We start from the raw sequence: 14,374 nt of genomic DNA, 5'->3' as shown, positions 1-14,374 counted from the left end.
TTTTGCATGGTAATTGAGATCAGAGGAAATATAAATAAATACTCAGACTTCATTCACGAAAGCATTCTACTGTTTATAATATGAAGCTTTGGTTAAGATACTCTTCAATCACAGCCATTCTTTATAGTGGGCCAGGCTTTTGCTAATGCAGAAAAAAATCTCTCACCCTTGCCTGTTCTGGCCTTACTAATACTAACTTGGGAAGTGACTCAGTAATTTAATATCTCCTGTGCATTTCTGATTTGTGTTGATTCAGCATGCTGGTAATAATTAATATATCATTTATAATTAATTTAACATATATAGATAAAAGTTAACCTCGTGCTTAAATGCTTTAAATTTTCACAATCTAATTATCAAAGGACTGTTTGCAACCAAAGACTGATCCTAGTTACTTTGAAATTGACATTATATGAATTTAATGCTACAAAGAAATGTAAACACTGATAGCCTGATATTTTACCTCCTTATTATAGCCTGATATTATGATAGACCGATACTTTCACCTCATCGCATAACTTGTGTTTATTGCATAATAGCTGTTCCAGAAGACTTTTTTTTTAGAATGCCCCCATCTGATGGTTCACTTCTAGCAGTAGCACCATGACCTTGAACAAATTTGTTGAGGCCTGTGTATAATTGTAACACAGTATCTATTATACATATAGTATCTAGCTTATACTTACTTCTGGCCCATCAATAAAGAACATACCATTATCAAATACATTTGCTTCATTCTGAAAATAAAATAATTAAAACATTATTTAAAACAATTTTTACTATTAGAACTGCATTAACATTCAGTACAATTAAGAACTATAAAAATTTCTCGCTACTACTCATAGATATGATCTGATCATAATTCCCTCCAAAAAAATTTTAGAAATTAATATTTTATTCATGCCTCTAATATCTTTATGTCATGAAAAAAAGTGTCACTGAGGTAAGTTAATAGTGAAGAATGAATCACAAACATTTTGTGTCCATGGATAATCAAAGAACTACACTTAAGCAGCAAAACCATTACAAACAAAATTACAGATGTGATCCTAGTGAAGTAGCAGTACTACTAAACCAGTTTGTTGTGTAAAGACTTGCATTTCAGCTCTGAAATTTTTAAGATAGGACCAGATTAACATATGCATGTTTTAATTAAAAAAAAAAGTGTTATAGTACTAGCACTATATATAACTGTCTAAACAACAAAACATTTATTTTAGGCAACAGCTCATAAGAAATAATTCAGGCCAATTAAATTGTAAAAGAGAAACAGATTTTTTAAAATTCAAATGAAAGTATTTAAAACATGTAAGCAAAAGGGAACAAAATATGCTGTACTAAATACTATACTGAATATGCTACATTGAGACTGAAAGAAATCCTTTCAGATGCACCTATGAAAATACACCAAAGCTTGCCACAGACATCTCGTTTACAACTTGTACTCTCAGACAGCTGGATTTGTGAGCTAAAATGCAAAAATATAAACAATGGAATACAGTTAAAAATATATATAATGGAATAAAGGATTGTCTGCCAGAGCTCAGGCCCTTTCCTTCCAGCATCAAACTTCATTCTTTTACAATGAAACTTGATTTTCAGTAGTATTTACTCTCCTGCTGGTTATTTTTGAATATCCAGGTCTATTTCTGAGCAAAATTATATTTTAATACAGTTCCTCCCCACCCCAGAGCAATTTTCTGCTACACTAGTAAATATAAGATTCATGTTTAGTCATTTATTACAAGTAGCTGATCACTTTTCTGAATAAATTTTTCATTAGGAGGGCACTGTCCAGACAGAGGGGTAATCAGTGCCAAAGCTCTTCTTTTATCTTCACTGGTTAATTACTATGATAGTGATTTGTATAGGAGGGTTACAGCCTTTCAAATAGGGCTTATGGTAGATTTTCTTGGATGCCAGTGGCTTGTGATTCCTGATGAGACAGAGTCCCCACAGACGAAATCTTCCTTTATTCCATTATGTTTCATTTAATTGTATTAAATCAAGCTAACTTTGAAAGTACCAGATCATCTCGGTAAGCTTTTAGCATACCTTCATAAGAGCTTCTTTCAAGCTGAACATAGTATAGCACTGAGAGTGAAAAATCATTAACTCCAAACATTAACATCATTAAAATGCAAAAATATATTACTTAAGCTAGAAATAAATTAAAATCAATTAAAAATAAAAAGTGCTGCAGCTAGTTGCTCATATGAACATAATCTTAATATTTTGGCCACGAAATTTCCCACTCCCTCATATTCAATTTTAATGCTTGGCAGGCATATCATGGTATGTTCCTGCCACTTCATCAGTGAATGCCATCACTGCTATTTCACCATTACAAAAAACCAGAATGGCTAAAGATGATCAGATCACATACATGATCTGATCATGTAGGAGGGCTTTTCAATAAAGGACGATCATAACTTTTTTTTTCACAACATACCTTTATTATTCATCCGTATTTTGATGGTCCTTTTCAAATTAGTCTCCATTTGATGGAATGCACTTACTTCAAGATTTCTGCCATTCTTCAAAAACATGGTGGAAACCATTTTTTGACATGCTCTTGAGAATTGCCTCTGTTGTCTTTACAACTTCTGACAACTCTAAATGTTTTCCTTGTAACTTCTTTAACTTTGGATATAAAAAAAAAAAAAAACTGCAGGCTGCAAGGTCAAGACTATAAGATGGATGAGGAACACATTTAACATTAATGCTGGATAAGTATTCAATGACAATATGAACAATGTGAAGTCTTGCATTGACGTTATGCAGCATCTACCTGCCTGTGTGCAGTTGTGGTTGTTTGCAACAAATGTTATCCTGCAAAGTGTGCAGTACAGTTCTGTAATAAAGTCCTGTAACAGTCACATGACATGGCACAACATGCTGGAAAACTATTCCTTGAATCTCAAAAAAAGAGATGACCACAAACTTTCCTGCAGAAGCTAAAACTTTTTTTTTTTTCCATGTTGGTGATAACATAGACTTCCAAACAGAGCTTTGTTACTTATTCTCTGGGTTGAAAATGATGAAGCCACATCTCATCTGCCATTATCACCTTATATAGAACCTCACCATCTTCAGTAACTATCTGTTGCAGCTTCCAGAAAACATCCATGCAAACTTGTTGTTGCTCCGGTGTGAGCAGGCTTGGAACTCCATATTCACAAACACGTGTCATATGCAAATGGTCATGGAGAATACCATGCCTGGTTCCTAATAATATTCTCAACATCTCTGCCGTCTGTTATATGATGATCTTCTCTCACAATTACAGAAGCAGCGATTATGGTTTTTGTGGTGACAGCAGTGGTTGGAGATCCAGGACTGCCGACTTTTGTGACCAAATCATCCATCTTCAAACATTCTAAACCACCTGCACTACATAGAAGCACAGATTCACCACAAGCCTCTTTTAAAATATCATACGCTTCAGATGAAGCTTTCTTGATAAGGAAACAAAATTTGAGAGCAGCATACTGTTCCTCACATGTCACGTCCATTGTTACGTAAATGAAACTGAAACATAAATTTCACCAATTGACAAGGTCACGCCGTGCACACAAGTCAACTGTGCAGTTGCTACATTATGCAACTTGGTTTGGTCTTAAATTCCACAGCTTGACTAGAAATAGCAAGCAGTATGGTTATCCATGAAAAATAATGATTATTCTTTATTGAACAGTCCTTGTATGTCAAATCTTTGGCCTTTTTGTTGTTAAGTAGCCAATGACAGCAATCACTGATGAAATTGTAGGAACATACCATGAAACGTTCTTGTTTATATTCTGGTACAACCACAGGTCAGAGGAGTTTATAAATTATGAATACAATCATTAATCATATTTAGCAGTCAACACAGGCTTGAGCCATGGTTCAACCAAAGAGAATGTGCTTCTGCACTCTCACTACCGACCACTTGTCTATGTGTTGGTTTCCATCTATATATAATTTCCAACTGAAAATAAGCAGATATTTAGATCTCATGCCATCTTTAATAAATTTACATTATCTACACACTATGCCATTCAAGCTACAATATTGTTATAGTATTCTGTTTTTCCATTTTTATTTTATGAACTATATCTTTACATATATAAATAACTTCTCTTGTTTATACTAGGGTGAACACATGCTGACAATCACAACTGGGCCAAAATGAGTTTAAGCCGGGAGGGGACATAAAGAACTTCATGTTTAGGTAATATGTGCTCTGAAAATAAAACAAATAATTATAAAAGAGAAACACAGTTTAGTACTGTATATCATCATTGTGTGTGTTGGAATAGCCTCTAAGTATAGTGAGAAAACTGGGTTTTCCATTTAGTGCAACAATCCCATACTGTGGAGGCACTTCACAAACTGCCTTGGTGTGGTACCACTCTAAATAAAACACACTGTTCCAATGGAGAAGTATACTGCCTTTTATTTAAAGTGTGTGCCGCTATGCAGACCTGGGTTTAATAAGCAGTATACTTCTCTATTAGACAATGCATTTTATTTAGAGTAGTGCAATACCCAAGGCAACTCATGGTAAAGTGCTTCCACAATATGAGACCAATGCATTAAGTAGCAAACCCAGTTTGCTCACAACCACACACAGAGGCTATGCCCAATATGTACATACAGCTTTCACACCTTGAGGCTTTTGCAATGAACTTAATTCAGTTCAATGAACTGAATTTTGCAATGAACTTAAGCTTCCACTTCCATCCTCATATTAATATATATGAGGAATAATTAAGCACTGTTGCAATAAAATAAATCAGGCACCAAAGTCTTTTACTTAATTATATTTTATTAAACTTCTTCCTGAACTAATCATTGAAATATTTTGTTCAATAAAAATCTTCACATATTAAATTTATATATGTAATGGATAACAGTTTTTATGCTCAAATTTTGTACATCCAACCAATGAAAGCTAACAAGATGAAGTAGCATTCCAAATACATACTTTAATTAACACGATGTGTTAAAATACATTCCAGGAAAATAAATTTTCCAAGAAAATAGTTTTGTGTGATTGACAGTAGATTATAAATTACAAAATCTCTTAAATCAATTACAGATTTATCACAAATATACTTCGAGAACTAAATACCACTGTGGACAATTAACTGTGAACAAAACTAAATACCACTGTGGACAACTATAATAATTTTGAATAACAATTCAAGAATTTCCAAAAATATTCTTTCAACATTTCCATTATGCGTGAGAATGGCAAGCAAAAAGTCAGAATTTTTCAATTTCTGAGATCTGCTCTACAAACTTCAGGAAAAAACCCCAGAATATGCAAGATCTTTTAAGTCAATCATCATTCCTCTCTTTCAACTCTTCTAGATTTAATTTTTGCAAAGAAAACTAATTAAATAATAAATTTTCAGTTGAAATTCCACATCAATAATATTTTTTTACACATTTGGCATTTCCTCTCAAACTATACTTTTAAAAGTATTCAAACCATAAATTTGAATTTATAAAAGGGTTGCCCGTTTTCCTACATAGTCACTAGTTTTATACATATCAAATATTTAATCCTTAAATAATATCATTTCCTCACACTGAATTTGTGATCGGTTAAAATTTTCAAGAACTTAAGGTAAGGGTGTCCAATCTGCAACCTGCATATGGTCTGTTCCTCTACATTATGTGAACCATGGCCATGCATATAGCCTTAAGTGTTATGCATCTCAACAGTTTAAAACTAATATGTAACAAATATAGTTCACTTTCTTACGATATTCTATGTGCTTTCCTTACAATTTAACAATATTATTATTAACCATATAATGGAAATGTTATTAGTGTTGTGAAATAATTGTTGAATATTTGTATTTAATTCCATTAAAAGGATATCAGAAGAATTTTCAACAATCTTGATGCCAAAAAAGCTCTGTGCCCTGATGACATTTTTCCACTTGTTCTCAAAGCCTGAGTTTGCCACTGTTCTGTGTCATCTTTTCGCACTTTCTTATTACACCAATGTTTTTCCTTCTGCTTGGAAATTTGCTCATATCCAGCCAGTTTCTAAAGAAGGTTGACAAATTCCTCCCATCCAATATCATCCCATGACACATCTTTATTCTTTCCAAAGTAATGGGGAAATCCATTAACCATCAACTCCTAAACTATCTCAAAACCCTCTATCTGAGCAGCAATCACCAATATGGATTCCATCAGTGTCAATCAACTGGTAATATATGGCTTATGTTACCCACTATTGCAAAATTCAATGGAAAAGTTTAATGAAATTGCAGCAGTTGCTCTTGACACCTCTAATGTCTTTGACTATGTTTGGCATAAAGTTTTTCTAAATAAGCTTCCACTTCCATCCTATAGATTGTCAACTGTGTCTGGAAGTTGGGTATCCACTCTTTGAGAGTAATGGTAGATGGCTCTCTGTCCTCTAACTTCTCCACTAATGCTGCCATTTCCCAAGGTTCAGTTTTCTCCCACTCTTTTTCCTCTTGTATACTAATGACCTTCTTCCACTGACTGGTCCATAGTCTTAAATTCCACCTTCCAGTTTGACAAACCTTGCCCTACACAAACAATTTCAACTTCTCATATATCCACTACCAATAACTTAAATGTTGATCCAATGAGGCAAAGATAACTTAGTTCATTTCAATCCATCTAAAACTCAGTCATACCTTGCAAAAAAAGTCTACTGCTCCTGTGCTTATCGTCAATGATAACACACACATTTCTAGACAGGACAATTACATTCAGTACATACAAAACTAAGTGGGTACACAGCAAATACATAGAAAGTGCTAATAGATTATACAGAGCTTATATTGCATTATATAGATTTTACAGTTATTATAATTATATAGATTTTATAGTTATTATAATAGATTACGGAGCTTGTATTGCATTATATAGATTTTATAGTTATTATATACAAATTGCAACACATTGAGACAGTCTGGAAACTTTCACTGGGAGCTGACTAGTTCCGCTGACAATTGCAGAAATGCTGACTGCACTTTACTATAGAGTTGTGCTTTTCTTCTCTGTTCGATGCGCACTTCGTTTAGGCTTCGTTCTTTTATTAAACAGTTTATAAATTTCCATATGTTTGTATGATGGGTCGATACTTGTTCTTCAAAACCTCTATGCCAACCTTCCACAGAGTTGTTTGTTTTTGGAAAACCTTCCAAAACAGTTTCAAATAAAAAGCATTTCATGTGGAAAATGTGGTTGCCGTCGTTGCTGCCTTGTTTGTGGACGTCCAATCCACATATCTTCAAAGTAGTCAAGACTTATTTGAGCTTCTGGACGAAAAATCCCACTTCCATATAAAAACTCAAATACATCTACTACTGCAATTGCTGGCACAAAAGCTATTGCAAATAACATACGCAGCTTTAATACGAAATCTGCATCAGTTTCGCATCGTTGCTTCAGTCCATTTCTCTGAATTGTACAAAAAATACACTGAGTGAAATGGAAGAAACCACATCGGTGTTTTGCGTTCGGAAATTCCTTCTTACACACACTAATCATTGCCTTCTCAAAATCAGGGGTTATCAATAATGGTGAAAGTGATGGCTCTAAATTCTTTAACTGTTGTAGATGTTTGTTTGTTTGTTTGTTATTTGGTTTTTAGGAGTATTAGCAACTAAGGCCATATTGCTCCGGGGATATGCGGTGGTAATTCCCTGACCTTTCAGCATCCTCTGTATTTGGTGGTCACGGGCTCGAACCCCGGTCTAATCAAGAAACGTGTGATATGCACTGCTGCTCCTGCCCACCTGGTGCCACTGTTGTAGAAGAGTTATGTAGGTACGTTCTGATTTGTCAGGTAACAGTGCATACACTAACGGCAAAGATGCATTCTGTTTCAAACCATGTATTGTGTACAACTGATGGAATAGCAGCGGAACGGTTTTAAAAGTTCCATCAGCATACCAGTGATCACTTTGTGCCAATAAATGGAGGTTGCGCTGTGTTGAAAAAACTAATATCCGCTTCTTTTCTGGGCCGGAATCAAAAAGTAAAAGCTGTTCTGAACCCGTTGCATGTTTTGGTATATTCTTCGGGAAACTGAATATCACTACGGGGAGTCGGAAGAGCTGGACCAGACATATGTTGATTTCTAATATTTCTTATTGTTCTTTTAATACTGTCAATGCATGGAAGTTTAGACGCTGCCCCTAGAACTGCATTCACTAGCAAGCACTTGATATTACGTAATGCAGTGCATCATTTGTAGTTTTCGCACTTGTACGAATGATATCATAAACTTTCATTGCCTCTACTTCTGCTGCATCACCACAATGATTGTGTTCTTTCTTCCATGTTCTAACAATTTTGTCATCAACTGTACTGACTCGCACTTGACATTTTGTTTTTTGATACTTTTCACATTTCCAATGTGTCTTTTCTTGAATCTGCTTGTCTTCAAAGAAGCAGTGATCGCCGATTATCAACTTCCTCTTTCCTTTTTCTGTCTGAATAAACTGGAAAGACATTTCGGACTGCTAATAAAGTAGAGACTGGAACAAAATTAAGAAATGTCATATTTACATGTCCTCTTTAGGTATACTACTTAGTTTGCAAGTGACAGAAAAAAATACTATTTTATAAAATAAATATATAAAATTGTTACATAAACAAACCCTGATGATGAATTTTCCCAGCAGTGAATTTTCCGCAGTGAATTGTGGGGAGTGAATGTTCCTAGATCCATTTTGATCATCTGATGTATCCAACTCATTACCTCTATTATAAAATTTTCGGAACATTCAATTTTTAGTAATTGCTTATTGAATATGCCATGCATACTATGCATAACATGGAAGAAAGCTTCATTAAATGGTGATTCAAAACATTTTATAATAAATTTCATTGGTTTTTCTTCCACAAGAAAAATTACCTTAAATACTTCAAAGATTTGATCAATCACTTACAGTGCCGTAGCCAGGATTTTTTTTATCAGCAGGTACATTCACAAAAAAAGGTGCCAATTATCTAATGCTAAAAAGTGCCACAATACCAGATATCGGAATCAGGGGGTACAATGTACCTGCTGACCCTACCCTGGTTACACCACTGATCACTTAGTATAAACTTAGCCAGCAAGCTTTTCAATGTGTTAATAACTTGTTATTCATTATTGTTATTATTAGTAGCTACAGGGTGCAAGGAAGCCTGAGGCTTATGCTGCACCAGCCAAAAAAAAAAAAATCCTAAGTTACCCTGAGAGAGAGAGAGAGAGAGAGAGAGAGAGAGAGAGAGAGAGAGAGAGAGAGAGAGAGAGAGAGAGAGAGAGAGAGAGAGAGTGTGTCAAAAGTAGAAGAGAATCACCAAGAAAGAGAAGAATGATGATATCCAGCTCAGGATCCTGGGTGTGCCAAGCCCATACCAGATGTAAGCCCCTTGAGTTAAATTAACTGGGATATGGAAATTATGGAGCAATTTATACTCCTGGCATATCAGGTAAAATTTATAAGAATAGCTTAGAGAAGAGGGAAGGGCTAAAATATTGAATGTAACCTTGTGAAACTACAGTAAAATTTTAAGCCTGCAGGTTTTCATGAAGGAAAATCATGGAACCATAACAAATTGTATTAATGAATTGTCGATATTTAAAAAAACACAAGAACAAAATACCGAGAATGCTTCTCTTTCAAATTTTAGCAAAATAAGACAAAAAGATATCTTTTGTGGTGAATAAGAAGCTTGTATACAAGTAAACAAATATGCATGAGGAATGATAAAAACATCAGTAAATAGTTTTAAAGTAATGTGAGAGGCAAATGCAGCACCTATCACCAGTTATGTTTATAATTTTAATGGAATGTTGAACAAAATATCATAATTTACTGAAAAAGTTCAGTATGATATAAAAAACTGGATTGTTATTATACGTGGATGATAACTGTGTCATTAAATAGGACACAATCACTTAATGAATTAGATAAAGATGCAGAGAATTTGGCATGAAAATTAGTTACACAAAAATAAAACCTGTGAAAGCTGGTAGAAACATGAAAAAAATTAGTTTAGAGACTAAATAAACAAAAATTGGAAGGTTGGTTAATTTTTATATCTGGGAAGTCTACAATGAAAATAATACATGGAGGGGTTCTTAAACAATTGAATGAGTTTGACCAGAGAGAACCAACACAATAAGTAAAACAAGAGGCATGAGAAGCCAATAAAGAAATGACAGTTTTAAGAAAAATACATGAATACGCCCACCACTAACAATGGAACCAGTGGTAAGACAACATAACAAATGAGAAAAGAAGAAAAAAAAATCTTGGAGTAGCAATTATCCAATCAAAGGCAAGTGATGAAAACAAAGAAAAGCAAGGAAGGTGGAAAATATGAACAATATTTTTGCTATGGATAAAGGGGTGGTTGAGGGGGAGAAGACAGAGTGGTAATCAATGGACACTGCTCATCATGGACTAATGTTATTAGTGGAGTCCCTCAGGGTTCAGTGTTGGGTCCATTATTGTTTTCTGTATTTATAAATAATATTGATGATGGTATATCAAGCTTAATGTCCAAGTTTGCAGACGATACAAAGGTTGGCAGGGTTGTTAAGGACACTACTGACAGTATGCTGCTGCAACAGAAACTGGAAAGGTTGAGCAGATGGGCTGAGAGGTGGCAAATGAAGTTTAACATTGACAAATGTAAAGTACTACATATGGGAAACAGCAACCCCAGAGCAATGTATCAACTCTGTGGTACTACACTGGCAGTGGTAGAGAATGAAAAGGACCTGGGGGTAATTGTGCAGGCAGATACGAAGTTCTCTGAGCAGTGCAGACGTGCTGCAAGAGTAGCTCATGGTGTCTTGTCAATGATATACAGGAATTTTTCTAGCAGGGATAAGGTGGTAATTATTCCCCTGTATAAGGCAATGGTCAGGCCACGCCTTGAGTACTGTATACAGGTCTGGAGGCCTCATTTCAAGATGGATGTAGAGCTGCTGGAACGAGTACAGAGAAGGGAAACAAGATTAGTGAAGGGAACAAAGGGTTGCTCTTACGAAGAAAGGCTTAAGTTTTGCAAATTACAGTGTCTGGAGACTAGGCACTGGCGAGGTGATCTGATTGAGGTGTATAAAGCCTTGAATGGTTTGAGCATGCTCTATGCTGATGGGATTCTTCCTCTTGCTCAGAATAATCACCTGAGAGGGCATAAATTCAAATTGAGGAAAGACAGATGTAGGATAGATGTGCGGAAATTTGCCTTTAGCCAGCGGGTAGTTGGTTGGTGGAACAGACTTCCATCCCTTGTTGTGGAAGTTGATAGCCTAAATAAATTCAAGGCTCAGCTGGACAGGTATTTCGAACGAACAGAGGGGTGAAGTGGAAGGTTTTTTTTTTTTTTTTTTTGGCTGATGCTGCATAAGCTTGCTTTCTTGCATCATATGCCTCTACTAATGCTAATGCATGATTGGTTAAACAGATATTAAAAGAAGAAATGAATGCTAATAAAACTAAATGCAGATCAAGTGAAAACAGATCAATATCGTCAGGCAAGCATTAGGGAGGAAAGAAGGCTAAAAATCAAAGAAGTAACAGAGACCATAAAAAAAAGTAGTGACTGGAAGATTGGAGGTAAGGACTGACATAAACTATAATATTGACCTAGATATCCACTCTTTACAAAATATTTCTGATGGTGATGATATAGGTAGGAAGCAAGTAATGTGAGCTGCACATTTTGTGGCCATGCTGTCCACCTCTCATTATGCCTATCTGCACCACACACATTTACCCCGCTACTACAGCCTCTTTATAAATAACTTATTTTCAATATCAATTTGTTTCTTTCTTTCTTTTGTTTTTTATCATCATCATCCTAAGGAAATTAGGATGATGATGGGGAGGGGAAGCTCCCATGGACTAGAGATGTGCAAATGTATTCCCAATTCACAAAGGGGAGTTCAAAGGGTGAAAAGTAATTACACAACTGTTAGTTTAACTGCTGTTCTGGGGAAAATTATGGAGTTACTGGTTAAAGAGTGAAGGATCATCTAAACAAGGCTGCAATTGTACTTCAAAAACAGCATAGGTTTGTTAAGGGGAAATCTTGTTTGACCAATCTGACTGGATACTACGATGTGGTCACAAAGGAACTAGATACAAAAAATAATTTTGATATAATATACTTAATTGCTTCTGTGTTGATTTATAAAGTTCAAGTGATTTAAAATTTCTCTAGAATTAAAGTGAAAAAAAAAAAAAAGATGTTTATTGGCTCAACAATTCCTTTCTTCTTACGTTTAAACAAGTAATATAAAAAAAAAATTTTTTAAAGTCAATTCCTACTTAGGTCAACAAAGAAAAATTTTATTTTAGTTACTTTTTATTAAATAATTACAATTAATATAAATATGTATATACATATGACAGAATCACAATATTAAGTGGCAAAATAGAAAGCGAATTTCCTTGCAATTTTCCATTTTCCTTTCTATATATGGTGTTGGACTATTATTTTTATTCACATGTTTCATTTTCCATTTTGTTCCCTCCTTGACTCAGACTAGAACCCAGAATGAAAAAAGAAACTGAAAAAGAAATTTTTTTCCAGCGATCTACACGCTTCGCCACTGACGGTATTTATTCCTAAATTTATATCCTGCTAAATATCTTATATAAGAGAAATTTTTTTCTCCCATATAAAACTAAAATTAATTAATTTAATTTAATTAATGAATTAATATTTGAAAAAACTGTATTAACATCAAGTGTCATCCACTACAAGTTTAAAAAAATGTATTTGAACTTGAGTGGATGAATAAAAAGTATTTTATTAACGATTTATTCGCTTTCTATTTTTTTTCGTTTCTAATTTATGAAGCTGATGGTGGTCTATAATTTCTCATTCTATCCATCTCTTGTAATGCATCATTATTGCAAGGAACCTTTCCAGTGAGTTTCGAGCAGTCCAGTTCTTCAATTAATAGTCCATCTAATGATTTCACACGACTCAAGGCGACATATGCTTGACCTATGATTACAAGATCTTCGTCTACGACGAAGACCTTGTAATCGTGTTTCGCGCTGCTCTTGCGTCTCATTTGCTATTGTTAGTGCTTGTCTACGATGTAGATCTTGTAATCGTGTTTCGCACTGCTCTTGCGTCTCATTTTCTATTGTTAGTGCTTGTCTACGACGTAGATCTTGTAATCGTGTTTCGCACTGCTCTTGCGTCTCATTTTCTATTGTTAGTGCTTGTCTACGACGTAGATCTTGCAATCATAATTCGCGTTGTTCTTGAGTTTCATTTGTTATTGACAGTGCATGTCTTTGACGATCAGCTAATAATCGAGTTTCGCGCTGCTCTTGAGACGCATCCTGTAATCTTTGATTTCGTTTATCTAAGCGTAGGCGCTTTTCTTCTTCTGTTTCATTTGCAAGCTTTTCTTGGCGCTTTTGTTTTTCTTTCTCTAATCGTCGCTTGCGTTGTGTTGTAGTTTCTTTTCGCTTTCCTTTCGCATTGTCCGTTTGTGAAGCAAGGGTCGATACCGTTAATCCAGTTTGTTTGTTTAGTTTATTGTTTTCATTCATTTTTAATCCCACGTAACAGGAGCAAATATACGGTCCACTCCATCAGTGGCCCTGATGATGGAGTAAGGCTTCTTACAACAGGGGGGTGTCGCTAATTATGTCGCTAGCGTGCCCCTGAGGGGCACGCTAGCGACATAATTATTTTACTACCCTATGCCATTCACCTTCTCGACACGTAGCTCAATCTTAAGGTTAGGTAGGAGAAGTGACCAACAATTGATGACAAAGATTTTAAGGAGAGAAATCGGAATTGAACCCAAAGCATAAAATTTCTTCAATTTTATTTTTTGAGAAAAATCCTTCATTCTAACCACTAAGCCACAACTGCTAACTCACTCTCGAAAATCATTTGGATAAAATGTCTACTTAAAGCAAAAATTTATCAAAAAATTATTGATTTACGCAAGAATTGAACTTGCATTCTTCACCTTCACGTGAAAAATACTGAAATCCTTGCATTTTACCGATTGAGCTACTGCCTGTTGATTTCAATTTTATTCCTAAATAAAATCCTGCTAAATATCTTATATAAAAGAAATTTTTTTCTCCCATATAAAACTAAAATTAATTAATTAAATTTAATTACTAAATTAATATTTGAAAAAACTGTATTAACATCAAGTGTCATCCACTACAAGTTTAAAAAAATGTATTTGAACTTGAGTGGATGAATAAAAAGTATTTTATTAACGATTGAAAATTTGAACAAGATATATAAATATATATAGGGAGAGTGTGAACTAATAGTAGGAATTGAAAAAAAAAAAAATGTTTGGTTTTTTTTTTTTAGGAGCATTAGCAACTAAGGC

The 14,374-nt window shown here is 34.6% G+C and overlaps 1 protein-coding gene across 2 annotated transcripts in view; it reads right to left on the bottom strand.

Annotated features, from left to right (window-relative positions):
- LOC150077146 (uncharacterized) overlaps window positions 1–14,374 on the bottom strand; it is a 102,434-nt gene that overhangs the window by 65,507 nt on the left and 22,553 nt on the right. For both annotated transcript variants that reach the window (XM_090386138.1, XM_090386136.1), the window contains exon 2: window positions 687–737. In XM_090386138.1, coding sequence (XP_090242264.1) covers window positions 687–737 — 51 coding nt within the window. The remainder of the gene's footprint in view (window positions 1–686; window positions 738–14,374) is intronic.

Source organism: Mastigoproctus giganteus, chromosome 12 (assembly GCF_048544385.1).
Source record: "Mastigoproctus giganteus isolate SK-2022 chromosome 12, ASM4854438v1, whole genome shotgun sequence".
Lineage (NCBI taxonomy): Eukaryota > Metazoa > Arthropoda > Arachnida > Uropygi > Thelyphonidae > Mastigoproctus > Mastigoproctus giganteus.
The sequence above is the reverse complement of the archived record's forward strand: the minus strand, read 5'-3'. Positions and strand labels throughout refer to the sequence as shown.